Consider the following 26,838-nt stretch of genomic DNA (forward strand, 5'->3'; position numbering starts at 1 on the left):
TTTGTTGCTTGTGCTTTTGCTGTAAAGACAGAGAAAGCATGGCCTAACACAGGTCCTGAAGATGCTTCCCTATATTTTCTTCTAGGAGTTCTGTAATCTTGGTGCTTGTACTAAGGTCTTTAATCCATCTTGAATAAACTTTTGTAGATAGTGTAAGGTTGGGGTCATTCTTCCTTCTTTGGACTAGGGATATCCAATTTTTCAGCCCCATTTTTTGCAAAGATTATCCTTTCCCAATTGAATGTACTTGGTACCCTATGGAATTGGCCATTGATGTGAGGGTCTGTTTCCAAACTCTCAATCTGATTCCATTGGTCTGTATGCCTGTCATTGTGCCAGTTCTATACTGTTTTGACATCTGTAGCTTTTGTACTAATTTTGAAAATTGGGAAGTGTGATTCCTCCAACTTCATTCTTATTTTTCAAAATGAATTTGGCTATGTGGGGCAACTAAACCTTTCACATAAATTTTATGATTGGCTTTTCCATTTCTCCAAAGAAGGCTGTTGGAATTTTGTTTGGAATTGTAAATTGTTGTGGAACTGTAAATTTTTTTGTATAGAACTGACATTTTAACAATACGTCGTCTTTCAATCCATGAAAATGGAATGTCTTTCCATTAATGCAGGTCTTCTTTGACTACTTTTGGTAATTTTTATAGTTTTCTGTTATAAGTCCTTTACATCTTCATTAAATTAATTCCTAGATATTTGATTTTTTACTTGCTATTGTCTGTGTATTTTTTTTTCTCAATTTTCTGTTCAGGTTGTTCATTACTAATGTGTAGAAACATGACTTATGTTTTGCTGTTTATCTTGTATCCAACCACTTTGCTGAATTATTTTGTTGGTTCTAGTAGCTTTGTTGTAGACTTTTAAAGATTTCTTCTGTATTTATTTTTATATATATTTTTGTGGTTATCATGAGGCTAAAATTTAACATCCTAAATAAAAACCATGTTTGATTTGATACCAACTTGATTTCAATAGCATAATATACACTCTTATACCTGTCCATCCCTCTGCCTTTTGTTGAACTTGTTGCAAGCTATATCCTTATACATTATATCCCAAACTGTAGCTCTATCATAACTTCTTATGTATTTGCATTTTAGAACCTATAATAAGTAGAATTAATTCCAAAAAATACAATACAGTAGTACTGGCATTTCTAATTACCTATGTGGTGATCTTTACTGGAGGTCTTTATATTTTTATGCTACTTCAGTCCACTATTGTTACTTTTCCTTTCAGTCTGAAGAAATCCCTTTAGAATTGCTTGTAATGTCTAATGGCGATGAACTCGTTTTTTTTTTTTTTTTTTTAAGGTGCTGCTAAAATTTATTAATGGATATGACCCCAAGAACTATAGCTTTCTGGGTTCAAGCTTCCTTTTCCTTTTTTTTTTTTTTTTTTTGGTTTTCTTTATTAGAGAAGTTGTAAGTTTGCAGAATAATCATGTATAAAATACAAGATTTCCCATGCACCAACCCACCAACAACTTGCATTGTTGCATTGGTGTAGAACATTTGTTACATTTGATGAAAACATTTTTATAATTATACTATTAAATAAAGTCTATGGTTTATCTTAGGGTTCATTGTTTATGTAGTGCCATTCCATGGATTCTTAAAAATTTTTTATTGTTATCATATATTCAATCTAACATTTCTCCTTTAATCATATTCAGATATATATTTCATTGCTGTTAATTGTGTTCACAGTGTTGTGCTACCATCACCACCATCCATTATTAAAACATTTCCAACATTCCAAATAGGAACCATGTACATCTTAAGCCTTAACTTCCCATTCCCTATCCCCATTCCATTCCATGGTAACATATATTATAGATTCTGATTCTATTAATTTGCTTATTCTAATTATTTCAAATCAGTGAGATCATACAATATTTGTCCTTTTGTGTCTGGCTATTTCACTCAACATTTTGTCTTCAGATTTATCCATGTTGTCACATGTATTGGGACTTCATTCATTTTTTAAAACTGAATAATATTCCATTGTATGTATATGCCACATTTTATTTATCCATTCATTGTTTGATGTTCACTTGGGTTGTTTCTATTTTTTGGCAATTGTGAATTAAGCTGCTGTGAACAGGGGTGTGCAAATATCTGTTCAAGTCCCTGCTTTCAATTCTTCTGGGTTTATCCCTAGAAGTGGGATGGCCAGGTTACGTGGCAGTTCTATACTTAGCTTTCTAAGGAACTGTGAAACTATCTTCACCAATGGCTGTACCATTTTACATTGCCACCAACAATGAAGGAGTGTTCTTATTTCTCCACATCTTCTCCAACACTTGTTATTTTCCATTTATTTTCAGTAACAGCTAGTCCAATATGTATAAAATACATCTCTTTGTGGTTTTAATTTGCATATCCCTAATGGCTAAAGATATTAGTACCTTTTCGTATGCTTTCTAGCCATTTTTATATGTTGCTTGGAGAGGTGGCTGTTCAAGTCTTCTGCCCATTTTTAAATCGGGTTGTCTTTTTTGTTGTTTAGGTGAAGGATTTCTTTATATTTTCTAGCTATTAATCCTTTATTTGATAAGTGGTTTCCAAATGTTTTCTCCCATTGTGTAGGTTGTCATTTTACTTTCATAATAAACTCTGAGGAACAAAATTTTTTATCTTAATTTTTTTTTATTTTGAGGAGGTCCCATCCATTCATCTATTTTTTTTTTGTTTATCTCTTGTGCTTTGAGTGTAAAGTCTGAGAAACTGTTGCCTAATACAAGGTCCTGAAGATGTTTTCCTGCATTTTCTTCTAGAAGTTTGATAAATGTACCTCTTATATTAAGGTCTTTAATTCCTTTTGAGTTGATTTTTGTATATGGTGTGAGGTAAGGGTCCTTTTTTTTGGAGATACAGTTTTCCCAGCACTATTTGTTGAAGAGACTATTCTTCCCTTTGAGTGGTCTTTGCCACCTTGTCAAAAATCAGTTGGCTGTAAATGTGGGGGTTGATTTTTGAGCTCTCAATGCAATTCCATTGGTATGTATGTCTGTTCTTGTGCCAGTACCATGCTGTTTTGATTACTGTGCCTTTGTAAAAAGTTTTTAGATCAGGAAATGAGTCCTTCATTCTTCTTTTCCGAGAATGTGCTAGCTATTTGGAGTCTCTTACCCTTCCATATAAAATTGATGATTAGCTTGTCTGCATGTGCAGAGAATGTTGGACTTTGGGATTTCATTGAATCTATAAATTGTTTTGAGTAGTATTGATAACTTAATGATATTTAGTCTTCCAATCCATGAACATGAAGTGTCCTTCCATTTATGTAGGTCTTCTTTGATTTCTTTTAGCAGTGTTTTGTAGTTTTCTGTGTAAAATTCCTATATATGCTTTGTTAGTTATATTTCTAAATATTCTTTTAGTTGCTATTGCAGATAGAGTTTCTACAATCTTGATTTCTTGTTCCAATAGCTCATTGATTGTGTGTAGAAACACTACTGATTTTTGTGTGTTGATCTTGTACCCTGCCACTTTGCTGAGTTCATTTATTAGCTTTTGAAACTATATTGTAGATTTTTCAGGATTTTCTTTATACCGGATCATGTTATCTGCAAATAAGGGATATTTTACTCCTTCCTTTCCAATTTGGATGCCTTTGTTTTTTTGTTTTTTTTTTTTTGTTTTTTCTTTTTTCTGCCTAATTGCTCTGGCAAGAATTTCCAGTAAAATGTTGAATAGCAGTGATGACAGTGGGCATCCTTGTCTTGTTCCTAATCTTAGAGGGAATGCTTTCAGTCTTTGGCCATTAAGAAGGATGTTACCTGGGGGCTTTTCATATATTCCTTTCTCATATTGAGGAAGTTTCCTTGTATTCTTAGTTGTCTAAGTGTTATTATCAAAGAAGGATGCTGTGTTTTCTCAAATGCATTTTCTACATCAATTGAGATGTTCATGTGTTTTTTCCCCTCATTCTGTTAATGTGGTCTATTACGTCAATTGATTTTCTTGTGAACAAACCTTGCATACCAGGTGTTTTGGTTTGGTAAAGCTGCCAGAATGCAATATACCAGAAATGGATTGGCTTTTATGGTGGGGATTTAATAACTTACAAGCTTACAGTCCTTAGGCCATGAAAAATGTCCAAATTAAGGTATCAATAGGTCAGTACCTTTTCTGAAGACTGGCTACCAGTGAGCTTTGGATCCTTTGTCAGATAGCAAGGCACATGGTGATGTCTGCTGGTCCTTCTTTCCTGGGTGTCGTTGCTTCCAGCTTCAGGCTTCTGTGGCTTCCTCTCAGCTTCTCTGGGGCTTTTTCTGTGAGCTTCTCCTAATTTCATCTCTTAGCTTCTGTATGTGTTTTACCCTCTTATAAAGGACTCCAGTAAGAGGATTAAGGCCCACCGTGAATGAGGTGGGTCACATCTAATTGAAATAACCTAATCAGAAGGTCCCACCTATAATTGGTCTACATCCACAGGAATGGATTAAAATAATGTAACCTTTTCTGGGGTACATAACAGCTTCAAACTACAACACCAGGGATAAATCCAACTTGGTCATGGTGTATAATTCTTTTAATAGGCTGCTGGATTTGGTTTGCTAGTATTTTATAAAGGATATTTGCTTCTATATTCATAAGAGATATTGGTCTGTCATTTACTTGTGATATCTGTATCTGGCTTTGGTATGGGGTGTCATTGGCTTCACAGAATGATTTAAGGAGTGTTCATTCCCTCCTCTTCAATTTTTTGGAATATTTTATGAGGAATTGGAGTTGTCTTCTTTGAATGTTTTATGGGAGGTTTTTGATTACTGATTCACTCTATTTACAAGGAATTGCTTTGTTGAGATTTTCTATTTCTTCTTGAGTCATTGTGGGTACTTTGTGTGTTTCTAGGAATTTGTCCATTTCATCTAGGTTATCTAATTTATTGGCTTACAGTTGTTTATATTATCCTCTTATAGTCCTTTTTATTTCAGCGGGGTGGTATTAATGTCCCCCTTTTCATTTTTGATTTTCATTATTCATATCCTTGCTCTGTTTTTTTAAAGAAATATCTGCTCTAATCTTTGTTATTTCCTTAATTTTGCTTGCCAATGGGTCAGTTTGCTCTTCTTTTTCTAGTTCTTCCGGTTTTGAGCTTAGGTCACTGGGTTGAAGTTTTTCTTCATTTTTAAAGTTAACATTTAGTGATGTAAATTTCCCTTTCTCAGCACTTCCTTCACTTCATCCCATAAGTTTTGGTATGTTGTATTTTCATTTTCATTCTCCTCAAGATATTTCCTAATTTCACTTCTGATTTCCTCTTTAACACATTGGTTGTTTAAGAGTGTGTTGTTTAATTTCCACATATTTGTGAATTTTCCGTTTCTCCCTCTGTTATTGATTTCTAGCTTCATTTCATTTTGACCAGAGAAAATAATTTTTTTTTTAATTTATTGAGGCTTATTTTTTGTACCAATGTATGGTTTATCCTGGAGAATGATCCATGTGCACTCAACACAAATGTGCATTCTATTTTTTGTTGGGTACAGTGTTCTATATGTCTGTTAGGTCTAGTGAGTTTAGTGTGTCATCCAAGTCGTATACATCCTTGTTGATCTTCTGACTAGATGTTCTATCCATTAGTGAGAGTGGTGTGTTAAAGTCTCCTAATGTTAATGTAGAACCATCTATTTCTCCCTTTAAATTTGTCAGTATTTGCTTCATATATTTTGGTCTCTGCAGATAAGTGCATATATATATTTATAATCGTCGCATCTTCCTGTTGAATTGTCACCTTTATTAGTATATAATGACTATCATTGTCCCTTGTAAATATTTTTTACTTAAAGTCTATTTTATCTGATATTGGTATAGCTACCCCAGCTCTCTTTTGGTTACTACTTGCATGGTATATAATTTTTCCATCCTTTCACCCTCAATCTACTAGCATCTTTGAATTTCAGGTGTGTCTCATGCAGGCAGTATATAATTCTGTCATGCCTTTTTATCCATTCTGCCAATCTCTGTCTTTTGACTGGAGAATTTAATCCATTTACACAGAAAGTCAGTACTACTAATTCAGGATTTCTGCCATTTTGCTGTTTTAACCTTGAAAGGCTTATACCTTTTTTGTCCCTCACTTGCATTAATACCTACTTTTATATTTATTTGCTTTTTTCTGTTGTATATATTCAGTGCCTTCACATTTCTATCTGGATATATTTTCCTTGTGGTTACCATGGGGTTAGAATTTAATATCCTAAATATATAAGACTCATATGTGGTTTGATACCAACTTAACTTCAATAATATGCACATATATTTCTCCCATAACCCTGTGTCCCCCCACTCCATCATTTTTTGTACTTGTTACCACTTATAGCTTTGTACATTGTATTTCCAAAAACATAGATTTATCAGTACTCCTTATGCATTTGTATTTTAGCACATGTAGGAAGTAAGCAATGGAGTTACATACCAAACAATACAATGCAATAATACTGGCATTTATAATTACCCAAATGGTTACCATTATGACAGGTCTTATTTCTTTACGTTGCTTTGATGCACTGTCCTTCCTTTCAGTCTGAGGAACTCCCTTTAGAATGGCTTGTAGGGCAGTTTTAGTGGTGATTAACTCTGTCAATTTTTGTTTATCTGAGAATGCCTTAATCTCTCCCTCATTTTTTTTTTTTTTACCGAAACATCACATAATTTTATTTCAGATGCAGCAACATTAAAATTGACAAGTTTAATTCTTAACTGCACCAAGTTAACAATTTAAGTATTTTAAAAGTTATCCCCTCCCCCAAACTGAGGGAGCTTTTCTTTTCCACCACCACACACAATAATTTCCCAATAGCTCTTTTATTAGAGGACTTTTAATTGGTAATAATACTGATTTGGGGATATTTCAGATCTTCCTTACCCAAATGAAAACTAAGCTGGGGCATAGATTTATCTGCAGATTGTTTTCCTTGAACTTAAATTCAGTTACCAAACCATATAATTTTTACCTATCCAAACCACAGTAAAACTATCTGTTCTGTAAAATATGATAGACATTCTGTGATCTTCCAGTTAATGGAATTATTTATTGTTTTACCTCAACAAGAAAATTTTTATTGTATTTCAAAATTACAGACTCGATGTGGGGCACTCATTCAATCTTTACTGATTCACAGACATATGAAGTAGTGCCCATCCTCTACCTGCTCCATATTCTCCTCCTCAGGTGGATGGAATTAGTTAGTACAAGTTTGATGCAGGACAATTAACCCTTTATAAACAGTTACAATTTAGGTTAAGTCATTGATTAATGTGGAGAAAGAAACTAATGTCTGGGAGGCTATACACTCTATTCAAAATTTAATTTTTTCCCTCATGTACTGAATTGTCATGAGACAGCTATTCTGTTTTCAGTAACCACATTTAGGGATACATTAGTCGGACTGATTAGATAGTCCATGCAAAAAGGTTATAGAAATAGAAGCAGTGTCATCTCAGAAAACACATTTATGTATTAAAATATATTTTGATATCTGGAAGTTTACAGGAAGAGTGAATTCTTGAAACTAATGCCTGCTGTAACTCAAGCACTCTTCTCTTGGCAAGAGCGACCTGCGGCTTATCTGTGTAGGTTAAAGGTGCTTAATGCGAAACCTTTCTTCTAAGCTTAGATTTGGACTGCATAAGAAATTGATGATCAAGAAACAGTGTGGTCTTTCTAGATTTTTCACTGTCTTAATATTAAAGCCCTGTATATTCAGTCATCAGCTACCTTCCTTTTCCATATTATTCTTGGCACTCAGCAAGACTGTTTAAGTCTGTCATACCTTCACATTCTCAGATAAGAACATAGGATTACAAAGTGTGCATAAACATTTTGTAAATAGCATGTTCAGAGAGATGAGACTTTCATACCAGAATTTTACATAAGTCTGTCCTTCATTTTTAAAAGAGAGTTTCACTAGATATAAAATTCCTGGCTATCAGTTGTTTTCTTTCTGCACTTTCAGTATTTCAACCCACTGCCTTTTTGCCTCCATGCTTTCTGATGAGATTTGACAATCGCTCTAATTGGGACTCCCTTGTATGTAACACATTGCTTTTTCTCTTGCAGCTTTTAGAACTTTCTCCTTGTCCTTTGCATTTGATAGTGTAATTGATATCTTCTTCATGTTTAACCTGTCTGATGTTCTCTGAGCTTCTTGGATGTGCATAATCATGTCTTTTGCTAAGTAATGACACATCTCTGTCATTGTTTCTTTGACTATTCCTTCTGCCCCTTTCTCTCTTTCTTCTCCTGCTGAAACTCCCATAATGCATATATTGGTGTGCTTGATGTTATCCCATAGCTGTCTTAGGCTATTTTCCCTTTTAATATTTCTTTTCTCTTTCTGCTCCTAAGCCTGACTAATTTCAAGTCAAGTGTCTTCTCTTCCTGTTCACTGATTCTTTCTTCAGCCAGTGCCAATCTGCTGTTAACCACCCCCCACCCCGGGCATTTTTCATTTCAGTTATTGTGGTCTTCAACTCCAGTAGTTCTGTTTTACTCATTTTTAAAATTTCTTTCTCTTTACTTAGACTCTCCTATTGCCCATTCATTGTTTTCCTGATATCTATTAGTTCTTTCTCTGTACTTTCCTTCATCTCCTTGAGCATTTTAAAGATCATTTTTAAATGCTTTGTTCAGTATGCCCACATTCTTGTCTTCTACATTGTTTTTTTCCTGTATTTTTATCCTCTTCCTTTGGATGGTCCATTATTTCCTGTTTCTTTGTCTTGTACCCTTGTTGCATACTTTACATTTTAATATTTCAAAGTGTTAATTCTGGGATTTATTCCCTGAGATGTCTGTCTCTTGGCTTTGTAACCAACTGGTAATAAGACAGGGATTTTATTGTGCTTCAGTCCTCCTATCAGGAAGGTCTGCCCAAAGCAAATGAAGTGTGCCGAGTTTTCCCTGTCTTTCTGGGCCTCCTTGTCTTAGTTTTTGGTTATTAGTTGTTTTGGAGTTCCCCTATCCACAGGAGTTTGGTTGTCCCCTCTGTTTCTTAGGAAACAGAGCTCCCTCTCCAGGCTGTGGCAGGCGGCAGATCTTAGTCCCTGACTTTCCACCTGCATAGCTTTTTATACTCCTTTCATTGTTTCAAGCTGCTTTTGCCTGGGTAGCAAATTCAGGGAGGAGGGACACACTGGAGAGGACTTTCAAAAGTCAGTCTTTTCCAGCCAAAACAGAAGTACGGACTCTTGAAGCGGGGTGCATACCAGCTCCAAAGTTCCCAGGGGAGAAGATCAGGAGGGCATGAAAAACTTCTGGCAGCTCTCCTAAACCAAACTCTCCTGGCCTGCCCAGCAAACGCAGCCCTTCAGCTAACTGTCCCCCACAGCCCTGAGGAAGTGCTACATCTTTTAAAGCTCCTCCTCCTCTGTCCCTGTGCAGGGAAGATTGAAACAATGGCTGCCACTGCCTTTGTCCAGGGTAGACTGAAATAGTAAGTGCCCTCAGAGCTGGACCACCAGCTATCCAAATTTGCTAATTAAAAGCTGTGATCAGTGATAGCCCATGATCAACCCTATTCTTGGGGAAGAGAATTTTTATATCCTTTTCTTTCATCAACAAACTAACCAGGTACTGGACCCCAAGGCAGCCTGTCATAAGAGTGAGGGATGGGCACCATTAGCTGTCGTGCATGGAGAGAAATTTAGTGTTCTTTACCATTATTTACCAGCCTGTTCCTCTCACTCTTTCCTGGATGCTGTACAGTGTTATTCTGGCCTTTGGAGTTTCAAACAGTTTCTGCCTCTTTAATAGTTGTTTTGGTGGAGGGACTGAGTCCTGGAGCTTCCCACTCTGCCAACTTCCCTGAAAGTCACCCTTTGCTTTTATTTATCTGGGAATGTCTTAATCTCTTCCCTCATTTTTTAATGACAGTCTTGCTGGATATAAAATTTTGGTTAATATATTTGGTTAATAATTTTTGGATATAAATTTTCTCTTAGCACTTTGTTTCATCCCATTGCCTTCTGTCTCCCTGCTTTCTGATGAGAAATTGGCACTTAATTTTACTGGGACTCTTGTACATAGCACATTCATTTTGTCTTGCAGCTTTCAAAACTCTCTCCTTTTCCTTGGCATTTGACGGTTTGACTACTATATGTCTGGCATGGTTCTCTTCAAGTTTATCCTGTTTGGGTTTTGTTGAACTTCCTGAATGTGTGCATTTATAATGCTTTTCATTAAATTTGTGAAGTTTCCTGCCATTATTTCATTCTGTGCCTCTTTCTCTCTTCTTTCTGCTTCTGTTTGTCTCATAGTACATATGTTTGTCTGCTTAATGTTGTCCTACTAATTTCTTAGGCTTTGTTCTCTTTTTGTAACTCCTTTTTTCCCCTGCTTCTCAGTCTGAAACATTTCAATTTTCTTATCTTTGAGTTTACTGATCCTATCTTCTGATAGTGCTAATCTGCTGTTGAAACTCTCTAGGGAACTTTTCATTGCAGTTATTGTGGTCTTCATCTCCTGTATTTCTTTTTAATCCATTTTTATAATTTCTGTCTCTTTGTTGAGATTTCATATTGTTCCTTCATTATTTTCCTGATATCCATTAGCCTGTTAGCATTTTCCTCTGTATTTCCCTTTAGCTTCTTGAGCATACTGAGGAATATATATATATATATCTATACACACTACACACACATACACACACACACACACATACACATATGTCTTTGTCTTGTATGTCCAAACTCTAGTCTTCTTTGATGATGACTTCTGAACTTATATCCTGTTTCTTGGATGGGCCATAATTTCCTGATTTTTGTTTGTCTTGTAATCTTTTGTTGTACACTGTAGATTTTTAAATTTTAAAGTATTAATTCTGGGATATAGTCCCTGAGCTGTCTGTTCTTTGAGTTTTTATTCAGTTAGTGGTGTGACAGAGATTTCCTTGAGACCCAGAAGCTAACAAAAACAAGCCAACACAAAAATACCCTTCACAGTCTTTGCAAATTGGCTCTGCTTTGATTTGTGCTGTCCTTCAGAATTTTGCCCTCCTGTCAACTAGATCAGCCCAAGACAAATGTGAAGTTCAGGGTCTTCTTAGTCTTCTTAGTCTTTTCTGAGCCTCAGATTTTTGTGGGCTCATGCTTACCTCCATTTAGAGAACCTTAAATGTCCTCTTTACTCCTAGGAAATAGACTTTCTCTTCTTATAGGTGTACTGTTTTATGACTTAAAGAAAGTAGTTCTTTGCCCCAGGCCACTTTGACTAAGTTGTTTCTTACACTGATTTAGCCTTTTGCGAGCTGCTTCTGTCTGTAGACAAGTTCTGGGTGGGTAAGCCAGAGACAAGTTTCCTAGTTCATTCTTCTCCTCTGTCACTTAATTTACTCCTTTATACAAACACCCACTATGCACACAGGGGTTATTCCACTCCCTCCAGAACAGAGCTTGGGATCCACAGTGAGAGTGCAGGCTGGCTCCACACTGCAGCAGGGAAGGGCTGGGGATGTACCAGGAAGGCTGCCACAAGCCTCTCCTATCACTTTTAAAGCTGCTTTTTCTTCATTCAGCAATCATGCAGTTACTACAACCCTCTAACTCTTTCCTGGAATTTTGAGGAAGATGGCTTGTTACTCAAAGATTCTGTGGGAGAATAGCACCATGGAATGTCTTATGCTGCCAAATTGACCTGATTTTTAATAAAACTTTGTTTACCCTACTGTAATTTATATATCAGTGAGTACTGATCTTTTCAAAGGGAAATATTTTATTTCCTTTTTTTGGTAAATGTTTCTTTCTTTACTTTTATCCATGTCTTTCAAAAGAAATGAAAGGTTGACCACCTATTATCTCATTGCGTATTTCCTCCTGGTTATGTTTTATCCATTAAAATATTGTTTATTTGAGACAGAAAACACAGCTTTACCATTTCACTGAACATTTGTAGGATTCTGAATAATTTCTGCTTTGAGTTTGTCTATATCTAACTTTGAAACAGTAAAGCCCCAACATAAAATGGAGTTGAATAAGACTATTATTGTGGAGGCAAAAAAGAGAGACAATATTTTCCTGGGGAAATAACATTAGTTGTAGAAATATAATATTAAAAATAACATTTGAATCTCTGTTATGAAGAAAATAGCATTACATGAGTCTTTTAGTATTGTCTCTATATATCTATGATAGTTTCTATTGTACAATTGAGAAAGGCAAATGATACATCAAATTTTAAGTAATTAAATATTGTCTGGTTGAAATTAAGTAATTATTCCCCAGAATGAGTAAAACAATCTCTTCCTGCTCCTTTCATGCACTATAGATTTCTGATACTGGCACTTATACTTGCGTGGCTACAAGTTCAAGTGGGGAGACTTCCTGGAGCGCGGTGCTGGATGTGACAGGTCTGTTTTTTTTGGGTGTGAATTATCTTAGCAGCAGAAATCTTGAGCCCATTTCAGTGGTTAGCTCATTAATGAATAACAATTAAACAGAGATCAAGAATTTAAATCCTTTGAATACAAAATCTAAGACTCACACCACTTTTGACTTCTTGCATCATTTGGCACATAACATTGCATATATACAATTTTGATACATTTGTCCTTGGAACCTTGTTACTTCATTTTTCTCTACCTAAAGTGCAAGTATTCTAGCAATCATATCTGAAAGTAGAGGCAATGTTTATTCACTTACAGAAGAAGCAAATAATTACTTACATACTCCTTACTGAACATGAAGTTGAATTGCTCCTATTTAAGTCAATTCCTCTGGCAGACTGTTTAACCTTCATTTAAGCATCATTGCCTACTTATGAAACCAGCAGTAAACTTAATTGTTTCTGTTTGTCCCCTTTAGAATCTGGAGCAACAATCAGTAAAAATTATGATTTGAATGATCTGCCAGGACCACCATCCAAACCACAGGTCACCGATGTTACTAAGAACAGTGTCACTTTGTCCTGGCAACCAGGTACCCCTGGAATCCTTCCAGCAAGTGCCTATATCATTGAGGCTTTCAGGTATGAGACAATTCCTTTTTTCGCCTTTGTGTTTTTGCTTTAGCTCCTAAGTCTTAAACTCTCACATGAACTATCCTACTGTTTTATTTCATGGACATGTTCAATTAATACATTTTAAGAATTTGTCTTTTATAATTGACTTTTTTCAATAATAAACATTGCTGTTATCTTCATTTATAAATTCATGTATAAATAATGACCTAATTTGTAACTCAATCTCTTAGCTCCTTTCTTTACCCTTATCATTGTAGGGATTTAGGAGGAGAATTTGGCTTTAGAACTGGGCAGAAAATAATTTAATTAGACCCAGGCACTTTTTATGTTATGCAAAGTTTATGGAGGTATAGGACACTGGAATCTTTGTTCTTATTTAGAGCAGAACTTAAAATAATTCCAATTTTTTTATGCTGTATATTTGAATACATCTGTTGTGTATGCCACAGAGAAAATTAAAAGCCGCAGTTAAGAAATTGATTTCATGTGCTTCTGTTTGTTATAAGGAAAAGATGTTTCCATGTGTTATTTGAAGTAATTGTCATCAATTTGTGGATAGAGACTATAATTTAGCAAATATGATTATAAAATTGTTTTGTGTGAATTTGATAAAATACTTATACAAATGGGGAAATATGGCTTCATATCCGGTTTCAATGTGCTTCTAGTTGATATTATAATGGTTGAATGAACACAGTTGTCCTTTTTATACATTAGAACAAATGATCACTTTCATTTTAGGCTTCTTAAATCTGTTTTTAAGGTGATGATAGATGCATAGTTTTTGAATTTCAAAATAGTGTTTTTCTATCGTTTTCATGCTTTGATGCATAAGGACTTCTGAAAAATAAATGGACAGCCTTGAAAATCACATTTTCTCCTCATTCTGAGCAAAAGTAGCTTCTGACCTAAGACAAAATGCTCTAAAATGGAATCCCATCTGTGGCTGGCTGTAGAAGTTTCCACACACTCAGATTTAGAGATAGTTCACTATTCTGAAATGAGAAATCACAATACTGTGTAATGTACAATTTTATTAAAAATGTGACCGAGGGAAAATATTCATTACATGCTTCCTTTCTTCTTTTACAGATATGTAGTTTTAGAAGGCTGTATTATAATATTGCATGTGGAATTGATGCAAAAGAAAACACACCTTGTAACAGGAAAATGTATTGGCATAATTTACTCTGTAGTCCATTTATTCTTTCTACAGGTTAATTCTTTTCAAGGTATATATATATACATTTATGAGGACCATATTTATTTTAAAAACTTGTTGTTGTGATCTTGGCCTCTGTTCCTTTTACAGGTATTCATTTAGTGGGCTGCTGTGCATTAGCAAAGGGCTGCCATATCTCCTGGGCTGAGTTTAATTTTGTTGTGCATGGCACTTTCGTTAGGTGGGCTCGGCTTTGTGGTTGAATAAACTGAAATCATCCAAATGTCTCATTTACTGGGCTGAACACTTCAACTGTTGTGTATGTGTGTGTGTTTAATTTTTCAGCCATTAACCTTTGTCATTGATACCCAACTCCATTTCCAATGCCTTTATGCCTGTTCTTTAAATGAAATTTCTGTTCATGTTTCAGCCAATCGGTGAGTAATAGCTGGCAGACGGTGGCAAACCATGTAAAGACCACCCTCTATACTGTAAGAGGACTGCGACCCAATACAATCTACTTATTCATGGTCAGAACTATCAACCCCCAAGGTCTCAGTGACCCCAGCCCAATGTCAGATCCTGTGCGCACACAAGGTAATTTCGACAGTAGTCAACATGACTGGCTCTAGAAGGAGGAATTAAACATCTTTAAGAACAAGGGGGTTGCCTGATAAAAGGTAAATGTGTCTGGGTTGCTTTTTATAATTATTTATTAGATGTGATCCAGTGAAGGAGAAGGAAGCTTGCTGCTCACCTTGATAAGGAGTGTCCTCTTTCTGGAGCTTTCAAGGTGTGTTTAGTAAAAAAAAAATAAGCACAATAATTGGATATATTTACATAGTAAGAGCGAATCCATAAAGTTAGGATTTCACTATATTTCAAAGTAAGGAAAAATGTTTCCATTTCTTGGCAATTAATTATGCAATAGCAAAAAGTGATCTTTAATGACTAAAATGTCCAGATGGTGATATTAAAATTAATTCCTATTGTTCCAGAATTTTTTTCTTATAATGAGTGGTTCTCAAACTGTGGTCCCTGGGAAAGAAGTTTCTGCACCTCCTGGGACCATGTTAGAAAGGCAGACCCCGGGGGTTCTGTTTTAACATGTCCTTCAAGTGATGCTAATGCTCAAGTTTGATAAACACTGTTAGAGTGTATTTCAGTAAATCATATGTTTAAAGCAGCAAATCAAATTATCCTCTAGAGGCTTGTGATTCATTTGGCTAATAAAATAAAATAAAATAAACTCAGAGTATTAAAATGTATGATCAAATAGAAGATTGCCTCATGTCTTCTTTAGTACTCTGCGTCTGCAAGCTGTGAAGGCACAGGAGTCTGGAGGTCAATGTATGATGCTATGTTATGCTTTCTCTTCCTACTACTAGGCAAAGGGAATTAAATTAATAAAATAGAAATGGTGACTTTATTATTTATTACAACCTATTTCCTACAGGTTCTTGAGAAAGGGTTAATTATTTCTTATTTGTTAAAGGCTTTGAAAAAGAAATGATTCAAAGCAGTATTTTTATTCTATGAAAAGCACCATACAGCCATAAAATATTATTATAATTACAGTGTAGTTCAGCGATAGTAACTAGCATGCTATTATAGCAGAGAAGGGTGCCTTAAAGGAATAAGTGAAATAAAGTCACCATGTGACTTTGTAACGTTGCTGACATGATGACAGTTGAGGGAGGGGGGAATGCCACTTTGCTATTGTTCTCTAAGCAGTAATGTGATTAATTTTCCATGACGATAAAAGGCCTTTAGGTAAAGAACCTGTCTAGGGAGAAAGAAAAAGCACAACAAGGAATTTGAAGACCTGAAGCTGGTTATTTTACCTTACCTGGATCAAATTGCTTTTAGTGTTTCTGAATTTAATGAGTAAATTAAATTATTGAACTTGAAATGGAAGAGAAGGACAGTTCCACATCAAGAAATTATAGTACCTAGATCATTTATACTTGCATAGATAAAAATAGTTTTGTGTGCTGCTGCAATGGAAGGGGAGATAACAGAATGGAGGTTTCTGGTGTGATTAAATTTGGCAGACCTTCATGATCATTCAATAACTATGCCAGTCACTAAATCTTGACTCATAAAATAACTTCTGTGTAAAAAGTTCGAGAAAGATTAATGAAAAGTTGTTTGTGATCTGGTTTGTTCTAGTTGAGAGACCATATAGAGCAAAAGAGTTATGTTCTCTTAACAGATATTTAATAGCAAAACTCATGTTTTGTGTCTAAATGTCAGATCAGGTTTTGACACAACATTGTCAGCATCTTTGCATTCTGAAAATCACTTCCTTCTTTTCAAAGAACACTTTTCTTCAAGAGCTCTTGTTTTCCAAAGGTATTAAGTACCACAGAATCTGAATATCTGTTTCAGTAAGGCAGCAGATATTTGTACTTTATCATTAACTCATAGTTAACTATAGATATATCACCAAAGTTAATACTATTCACATAAAAGTTTATTGTTTATTTTTATTTTTTTACTAAATCAAGTAAAACTGAACTCAACTGTTTATGATAAGAAAGGCCAAAAGTGAAACGAGAAAAATCACCAAATAATGGCTCCCAATTACTTATGTCCAATTTATGTTAGTGCACCAAGCTTAAGTTAGGTCTAAGAAGTGTACTTACAAATAGTTTTACAAGAATTTGCACTGTGGCCTGAGAAATTAGGAGAAAACAAGATTATGAAAATAAATCATTTTAAATTGCTTTCCTTCTTTAAAGTCGTTGGAGAAGAAAATTGGATTTAACTTTAAATGTACCAGCTAAAGAAGTTCATTTAAGTCTGTGTGAAATTCAGTGTTTGATATCAATTTGATGGACTTAGATGTCTATAATTTATTAGTTTTTCTTAATGTGTACATTGAATATAAACCATTGTATGAGCAATAGAGTAGTATTTACATAAATGGTGAATAGGAGGCATAAGAAAACATGTCTGAGAATACATGATTCTAACCACTGCCAATCTTTCTCCTCTCCCCCTCCCCCACTCCCCATTCCCAAGAGCAACTCCATTACCTCTTGTCAGATATTGGAATACTGCTCAAAATTTATTACTTTAGAGCATTTTATCAGAATTTTAAATTTTTCCATAAAAACTATTTTTGTGAATTTGAGGGGTTCCATTCCCTTCTCTCCCTCCCTCTGTTTACCTTTAATGATATAATTCACTTTCCCAATGTCCCCTGATTACTTTCCCTTCCCAAATTGAAATTGTCAAAGGGTTAAAAAACACGATCTAATAGTTGGGACAAGGGACTAAACAAATTCCTAAACAGCACTTTTCAGATATATATCCATTTGCTATTTGGGAAAATCCTTCAATATGGCAAAATACCATCATTGATGTGAAACTGATGTTTTTATAGAAGTCTTATAACACACCTTTTATTCTTTATTGAAAAAAGAATGTTTGTATTTATAAGATCTTCCACAATGATGTGTATGTATTTAAATGGGGTGAGGGATTATAAACACTCTTGTGTATGTATGTCTGTGTGTGTTTTACTTAAGGTAGATATAATCTCTCAAATTATGTCCTACTATGGTGATATATATACATATTTAAATGTTTTTGTCATAAAAGGATTTTATTTTTTCTTGTTATTATTTCTAGCGGTGTAATATTGGCTTGTATAGAATGAATTGGAATTGATTTTTTTTTAATTCGGAATGGTTACATCCCTGCAGATATCAGCCCACCAGCACAAGGAGTAGACCACAGACAAGTACAGAAAGAACTGGGAGATGTCATTGTCCGTCTTCATACTCCGATTGTATTGACGCCCACCACAGTTCAAGTCACATGGACGGTAAGTTTTCAAAGGCTGTATCAATGGTAGTCTCTACTATTCCATTTAGAAAACCACCCCCCCAAAAAAAAATCAAATAAACTAAAAAAAAATAATAATTTTTCAAATCCTCACCATTGAAAATAAAGCTGTAATCAATGACAATAAAGAAAAATATTCAGTAGAATAAAAGAGATTATCTTTTAATAATGTTACTGAGATATAAATACCATATCATAAATTAAAGTGCACAAATCAATTTTTTTAGTACATTTACCAAGTGGTGCGACTGTCACCATACCCTAATTTTAGAACATTTTCACCACCACAAATTAAGCCGTTTGTTGATTAGCAACCACTCCCCATTACTCCTACCCCAGCCCTGGGGTTTCACCACTAATCTATTCACTGTCTCCAGAATAGCTTGGTTTGAACCCTTCATATAAATAGAGTAATAAAATATGTGGTTGTTTGGGATTGGCTTCTTTCACTAAGCATGTTTTTAAGATTCATTCATGTCATAGCATGTATTGATGCTTCATTCTTTTTAATTGCTGAATAGTGTTCCATTGTATGGCTATATCACAAACTTTTTATCCATTCACCAGTTGATGCATGTTGGATTGTTTCCACTTTTAGGCTATTATGAATAATGCTGCTGTAAACATTTGTGTACAAGTCTTTGTGTGGGCATATGTTTTCATTTCTCTTGGTCATGTATTTAGGAGTGGAATTCCTGGATCATATAGTAACTCTCTGTTTAACATTTTAAATAGCTGCCAACAGGTTTTCCAAAAATGTTTGTACCATTTTACATTCCCACCCAAAATGTCTGAAGGTTCTAATTTCTCCGTATCCTTGAAAACACTTGTTGTTGTCTGCCTTTTTGGTTATAGCCATTCTAGTATGTTTGAAGTGGTATCTCATTTTGGTTTTGATTTGTACTTCTATGACTACTAGAGATGTGGAACATCTTTTCATGTTCTTATTGGCCATTTGTATATCTTCTTTAAAGAAATGTTTATTCAAATTCTTTGCCCATTTTTAAATTGTGTTCTTTATCTTCTTATTTTTGACTTGTAAGAGTATTTTATATACTCTGGATATATGTTCCTTATGAGATATATGATTTGCCAGTATTTTCTCCCAGTCTGTGGGTTGTTTCTTTATGGTGTCATTTGAAGCACAGGCATTTTTAATTTTGATGAAGTTATATTCTGAATTTAAATCAACCATCTTTACATTTTTTAAGCAGGACGAATCACATCAAAACATGTATATTATTTAATCATTTGACATGTATAGTTAAACAGGAGGGTTTAAGAAATATTTTAGTATATGCTAAAAATATTCAGATGTCATGCATTATTATGTGTATCAGTCTGACCACTGTTATTTCAAAATATGAGAATTTTGATGGTATGGTAGCCACTGCAGTGAAAATAACAAATAACATGAAAATAGCCAAGTTAGTAATTTTAGGGGATGCTAATTTTTATGTGCATGTGTCTGTGTTTTGAGGGGAGACAAATATTATGTTCTTTCTTGTGTGTAATACAGTTAGTGCCAACTTCTCATTTATGCTCATGCTTTCTCCACTGTAACCTCTAGAAATCCATAAGGAAATGTATTAGGATGATAGATGAGCACATCTTCTAAAAGCCCTTTAAAAATGTGTTGGATCATGTACATTGTATTAGAAATGAACATTTGAGTTAGGAATACTTGGAAGAATTTACGCTGAAATTGTATATTAATTATTTGGAATAGAATTATGTCTCCATTATTATTGTTTTCTCATTCTTTTGTTTTTATGCAAGTATAAAGAGGGGAATAATGTAAATAAATTGGATTTTTCCCCTCTTGGAGTCCAAGTTTCTTTAGGGAACCATCTATTTTAGCCACCCCATCTACTCCCTTGCCAAAAGAGATAGAGAAAGGAAAACTGGTTATTTTTATTCTGTTAGTGAGTAGTTATGTTTGAAGTATAAAATACAATGAGGAAAGTTAGATGTCATTGGCTGTATTAACAACAACATACTGATCTAGTGGTTTCTGTCAAAGAATCATAAAGTTCACAACAATTCCATTGAACAAATCCAGTTCAACAAGCATTTCTTGAGGACCAGTTATGTTGTACATGTGGGAAGGCACTATGTGAAGATATAAATCTAGTTGAGACACATAGAGATTCATAATCACAGTATACAGTATACAGAGATAAGGGCCACCATATATATGAGTAACTGTATACTCCTACATCAAAAAAAAGTATCATCATTCATCTATATCTGTATGGAAAAATGTGGTGTCATTATTATGTCAGGTCAGAAGAATCTAAAATAATATTTAAGGCTGTTTAGATTAATTCTATGCTTTTATAAAAGAAAAGCAATGGAGACAGATTGAACAATGCTCTCAATATCCCAAGTCCTTATATAGGTAAAGCTACAAGTAGAATTTTATAACTTCAATCCAGGTTTTTAAAGTTTTCACTTTAAAAATAACTGTAGATAATCTATAGGTAAATAAATATATAGTCAAAAGGAATAGTTTATAATGGTGAAATTTTGACCTGCAATCCTTTTGAATCCTTGTGAAACATTTTGTTACTCCTTAAACCAGACTACGTTATCAGTCAAATTTTTTGCCTACAAGTACGAAATTGAATAGTACCACAATAAAAACAAGACTAAGTTTATAATGTTTTCAGAGTAGTTATGATTATTTAAGCTTCCATTTTTAATTCCATTTTTTATATAATTTCTCATAGACTTATTTTATGTTCTGCTTATAATGGTTTCTGTTCTTCTGGAAACAGAAGGACACAATTACCTCATTGTTGTTCTGCTAGTACAGTAGGGGCTCTGTCTACATCTGCCACCCTTTTTTACTTCTGTCTTTCAGTAGCTTTGACTAGATACATAACTAACAAAGCCAAATAATTAGTCGTATTTTTAATAGCAGATATTTCCTCATTCTCAATAGAGGAAGTATTTTCTGCATTGTTGGGAGTTTTAGAGGGACTTCTTTTAAGCTCCGTCTTTCAGTGGGGAATTATTTGAGGAATAAATAACCAAAGTTATTGTGTTTTATGATGTTAGTTACATGAAAAGTCACCAAGTTTCAAACAGTAAATCAAATTAGATCAAAATCACATGTCAGTAGACTGGGAGTTCTTTCAGAAGAGAGACCTTGTCATAGTCATCCCTAAATCCCAAAAAGCTTGCCAGTATTAGTTTGCGTATCTGTCTCCCTCCTGGACTGTGACTTCTGTGAGTCTGGACTCCATGTGTTTCGTTTTATTTTTTTTCCAGAGTATTCATTATGAAATTCCCTTTCAATAACTGTCTGTTGAATGATCAAATCATTGTTTTCATACACTGTGATTTTTATTTACTATTGAAACAAATAGGGTTTCAATTATGACACAGGGTATTGTTCCCCCCGTGTTTGTATTTGTACACAAGATAAGTGGATGGATGCCAAAGAAATTGTAACTAAATATTTTATTTTTTGTAACATTTTTCAACTTTCTAAATTGACATGTTCTTTAAGTTATCACATTATTAGGATTTGAGTTGTGTGTGTGTGTGTGTGTGTGTGTGTGTATGTGTGTTGGGGAGAGTGGGGGGACCTTGTAGTTAGGCAAGTTGGTTTACAACTGGTTGGCAGGATTCAGTTACCAAATGCATATGGCGTTTGTGCTCTAAAGAGCATCCACACCGCTACCCAAGAATAAACTTGTAATAACAATTGTCAAAAGTAAAAGCTACTTAATAAAAATGACTGCTTTTATAATAAGGTTAGGCAGAATGGTAAGAAAATGGCAATTCCATGAGGACAAGTGCAATAAGTCCCTTACTGAAAATTGGTTATTTTTGTGTCTTTCATTGTTGGCTCGAGGACAACAAAGAATCACAGACCTTTTGCCCCTTAAACATTGCAGCAACTGGAGCCGAAAGGAGTGATTTGGAAAACTAAAATTTCAGAACTCGACTCCCTTAGCAGGATAAGCACCAAAGAATATTCACTTTGAATTTTCAGTTTAGATGGAGGTATCCCCACTCCCCACCAACACCACCACCAATGAAAAGGTTAGATATTAAGCATCACATCTCAAATGTTTTAATGAAACTGCTGATTTGAGGGTTACATGTAGACCTTTTATTTTTAAGTATGTCCCCTCTACAAAGTTGCCTTTAGCATTGAGCATCTTTAAAGCTTGTAAAGTGCCTTCCTTATATTTGTCATTTAATTGTTTCTGTGCCCTTGAAAAATGGACACTATTAAGTAAACTGAGGCTCAGAAAGTTTCAGAGGCTGAGCTGCTGTAATTCACATTGGGAACTTGTGACTGGGAGTCTGAAACTCTCTTTACCATTTCACTTTTTTCCTTATGATGAGTCTTTTTTTATTCATGTTTCAGAAAATGCCCAATTTCCCAAGTCCTATAATCCCATGGATCTGTGACCAGTCTCTGATTATAATCAACTCTGAAAGAAAACCCTCCTTCTTATAATCAAAATGTTGATAAAACTAATAATAAGCATATGGTTTAATTTGAAAATGACCACCTGTCAAAATGAGCTCCTAAATTCTATGGTGTAGATCTCATATCCAATAAAAATCCCACTTAATTTTTTTCAAAGTTTATATTCAGCTTTTTCATTTTTGCTTCCACCTGTAACAACATGTTTCCTCCTGAACAAAATGTACTGCAACTGCACAAAATCAGGTTAAACTATTTAGTTATTAAGTAGGCCGTTATTACATACTGGTTGAGGGCAGTGTACAGTGAAGTGAGCAAGGAAATGTTGCATAGTAAACATTAGCTTCATAAAATCCCTAAAACACTTAATTAATGAAAACCAAACATGGATAAAACTAATTTATCCTGATTTACAGACTCCCTTCATCTGGAAACAGCTGCTTAATGTTCTTCTAAAAAACACAGCTTGCTTCTTTCAGTATTAACAAGCTATTATTGTGAGTTATGCCTTTCTTTCAGTATATAAACTCACTTAAAATGAATGCAGAGAAGTTTATAAAATGCAAGCTGAATGTTGTTTTAACATACACTGTGAGGATTTTTTTAAACATTGACAGTTTTGATGAAAGACATCCCTCTTTGGCTCTCGTAATTTAACTTTTTTGTTTTTTGGTGGCCTTTTTTTGTAATGTCAGAGCCATTCCTTCTTTACAAAGAATTTGTCAGTTGGCACAAACACAAAGTGGTAACACAGAGATGGATTCAGTGAGCTTCGGGGTCAGACCTGGGCTTACATTTTTTTGACGTGATCTTATACAAGTGAAACACTAATTCCAGAAAATCTTTCAGGTTGGAAACCTGTCAAGTTGGTGAAGGAAAACTTACTTGTTGAAACTCAGCTGGGAAATTGGAATTAGCTCCCTGTAGGACACACATACACACAAACAAACACACATGCCCACCAACTTCATGGAGTTTTCTAACTCATTCTAAACATAGAAAACTGTCTTTGTTCTACTACATTTTGATTGAGGGTCTATATTTTTAACTTTTTTAGGCTAACATTTCAAGTTAATATTCATTGGTCTCACTTAAAAATAAAACAATGCTGCAACTAAAGAAAATATGTTAGAATTTGATACATGAAAAATACTTTTTGTTTGTAATGCGCTGACAAGTGCATAAAGAAATTTTTTAAAGCTGAAATAATCATCTCCATCACCACCTTCTCTAATTCTGCTCTCTTCTCAGTCTTCCTGAAATGAAGCTATTCCATCCCTTCTCCACTAAAATATATATGCACTTTATATAATAGTAAAATACTTCAAGTTAAAGCCATCTTAGAATATGGCTATTAAACTATGTTGTGGAATATTAATTGGAGAAGGTGCTGTGATAGTTTATGTTTAAATCATGCACTTCTAGAAACAAGGCAAAGTGTTTAAAAATGTTTGAAAAGCCAAAAGCCCTTTTCCCCCTGAAGATGAAACAACAGAATCCCAACAAAGATGGTTTAATAAATGTATAAAGGGAGGAATGTGTTTCATTTTTATCTTGCATTTATATATACATTTGATTTTCATGACATTCTTATAAAAGTAAACAAACCTCTTGAAAGTTCTGTTGAATATCAGCTTTCTGATTCAAAATCTCTGATCTTTGTTCAAAACAGTTGCTTACCCTGTGTACTTTAAGTAAATAAAGGGATAAAGAAAGTTGTCATGCTTACAACATGTCAAGTTCTGATAACATGTGAAACTTTTCATCTCACCCATCCAGCCACAAGGATTTTATACATGCTCTCCCACCTCTTCTCTGGGTAAATTCTGTTCTTCTTGAGATCTCAGCTCTTGTTACTTCTTCAAGGAAACTTCATATGTCCCTCCTGACTTAGTCAGTTTCCCCTCCTTCATAGGTTTTCTTAGGTTCTTATATACACTTGTTTATATTTATTTATGATTGCAACTTGAGCACTGTTTGGGATATTATCATTTTAACATCCATCTTCTTCCCTGACTCTAAACACCAGGAGGGCAAGGACTGACTCCACTTTCATTCCACATTTATCCCCAGAGCTTAACAAAACTACCAGCACCTATTAATAGGAACTCAAAAAAAAATACATTTTGAGGGAGTAAAGGTATTAGTGACTAGACATAGGATGATAATGGAAATTCCCAACAAGAGGCATATTGCATATACAAAAGCACAAAAATAGGAATTGTTGGGTGCAGGAAAAGGGAAACAGAAAAAAGTGAAGCTTAGGCCTTTGTGCTGTTCTAAGGAGTTTGTATTAATTATATAGGTTTCTTGGATACTGTAAGATATTTTAAACAAGGGAGAGAGATTTTCCACTCTTGGTTTTTGAAACAGTAACTTTGGGGCAAGATGATCTTGGAATTGGAAGAGATCATATCCATAGTTTTGAATTTTTACAATGTTTAATGAGGTATTCCACATGCATATGTGATCTAATCACACAAAATCTTATTTCAGAAAGTTAGACACATTCTGTCTTAAATAAACATCAAAATGGCAACAATGGATTATAGTTCATGAGGACTGAAATAGGGGCAAGCGAAAAGAAGATGGATCTATTGCTGTGTGTGAAATACTTCTATTTGGTTTGAAATACTGTTTGCTTTGTTTTTCAGGTTGATCGCCAGCCCCAGTTTATTCAAGGCTACCGAGTTATGTATCGCCAGACTTCAGGCCTGCAGGCTACACCGACATGGCAGAATTTAGATGCCAAGGTCCCCACTGAGCGAAGTGCTGTTTTAGTCAATCTGAAAAAGGGGGTGACTTATGAAATTAAAGTTCGACCATATTTTAATGAGTTCCAAGGAATGGATAGTGAATCTAAAACAGTCCGTACTACTGAAGAAGGTCAGTATTTAGATTACTAACACAAACCAAATTTATGCCATATTAAAACTGATTTCTGTTGGAGTTCTAGTTTAGAAAGTGATAACCTAAAACAAATTCAAGAAGTATCATTTCCTTCTTTTATTCTGAGAAATCCATAGAATACTCTGTGGACTCAAAAAATAAAGATTCTCAAGCTCCTCAGTTTTCCTTAAGTATATTTGCCCCAAATCTTCTGTATGTCAGTACACTGGGGTTTAATTATAATATTCTCCCCCCCCTCTCCTTTATGTGAATTTAGCTCATTTGGCTCCATTAAAGAACAGGCTACTGCAGACCCACGAACAGACTATTCACTGTGATTATTCTTTTTTTGGTGTGGTAAAGGGTGATATTTTACACACCTCCATCCCCTGTGGGCTCTCTCAGTCTAACCATTTTTTTCTAATCTGAAAGACCACTTGCATGTTTGCAATAGTTTATTCCTAGAGAAGTTTTCAAATCCATTGGAACTTTTCTTGCCTACAGATACTTTAAAGTCAATCTATATGGATGTGAGATTAAGGTAGGTTTCAACCAGTTGGTTTACTAGTGTCTCCTTCATTAGAGGAGAGACCTATAAGAAATGTCACCGTCATGGTCATCAAAAGTCAGATGCCAAATATCATAAATTTTCTCTTTTTTTTTTTGGTTTTGTACTAATTTTATGCACCTAATTCCTGTAAAAAGCCTGTTCTCTAAGCACATTGTATATAAAATGATATAAGAGCAGTTTTAATAAAATGTATATAGGTTGTTCATGTTTAACAGATGGATATTCATATTTGACCAAAGAGCTTTTAAATTATACATTTCTTATAATAAGCAACACATCCAAAATATTATCTTCACATATGGTTTGCTATGCGATATGCTGGCATGAGTAGAAAGGCATATTTTTAAAGGCTTCTTTATTTTTAGGATATATATAAAGAATAGAAAAAAATACTGAAAATTAAAATAATAGTATCTTTAGCCACCATTTGTTTTATTTTATGTTTCAAAGTTGTAGTGCTAATGAGTGGGGCGGGTAACTTTAATACAGAATACTATGTTTGACACATACTTCCAAAAATCAGATTCACTGCAGTTAGACTTTTCCTCTGGATCAGACATTTGTCACCATTCAGTGTACATTCATTTCCAGTTTCTGCAGCCTTGTGAAGATAATGAATGGAACTCAGCTGGGCTATGCCTGGGAATGATGAGCAGTGATGTGGGTTCTTTCACATCTGTAGAAAGAAGCTGAGCACTGGAATAATTGACCTGTCAGAAAACAGGCATAGCGTTCTCTCGAAGCCACCAACCAGCAAGGCGAATGAGAAGCTGGTTTCCAAAAGTGTTATTTTTCAATGTGGTCTACTTAATAACTACCGAGGTGGTAGAAAAGTGGTTGACTTTATGTCATCGTGCCATACTTTGGAAGAATTATTACATAAAGGAATAGTAAAGAGCACTATCGTGTTAACATATGTCTCTGTTTG

General features: G+C 34.6%; 1 protein-coding gene across 15 annotated transcripts in view; it reads left to right on the plus strand.

Moving 5' to 3' along the window:
* ROBO2 (roundabout guidance receptor 2) overlaps window positions 1-26,838 on the plus strand; it is a 1,484,543-nt gene that overhangs the window by 1,385,570 nt on the left and 72,135 nt on the right. For all 15 annotated transcript variants that reach the window (XM_037833592.1, XM_037833556.1, XM_037833566.1 and 12 more), the window contains 5 exons: window positions 12,291-12,372; window positions 12,827-12,989; window positions 14,576-14,742; window positions 17,859-17,980; window positions 25,105-25,336. In XM_037833592.1, the coding sequence (XP_037689520.1) occupies window positions 12,291-12,372; window positions 12,827-12,989; window positions 14,576-14,742; window positions 17,859-17,980; window positions 25,105-25,336 (766 nt within the window). The remainder of the gene's footprint in view (window positions 1-12,290; window positions 12,373-12,826; window positions 12,990-14,575; window positions 14,743-17,858; window positions 17,981-25,104; window positions 25,337-26,838) is intronic.

This window comes from Choloepus didactylus, chromosome 1 (genome assembly GCF_015220235.1).
Source record: "Choloepus didactylus isolate mChoDid1 chromosome 1, mChoDid1.pri, whole genome shotgun sequence".
NCBI classification, from domain to species: Eukaryota; Metazoa; Chordata; class Mammalia; order Pilosa; family Megalonychidae; genus Choloepus; species Choloepus didactylus.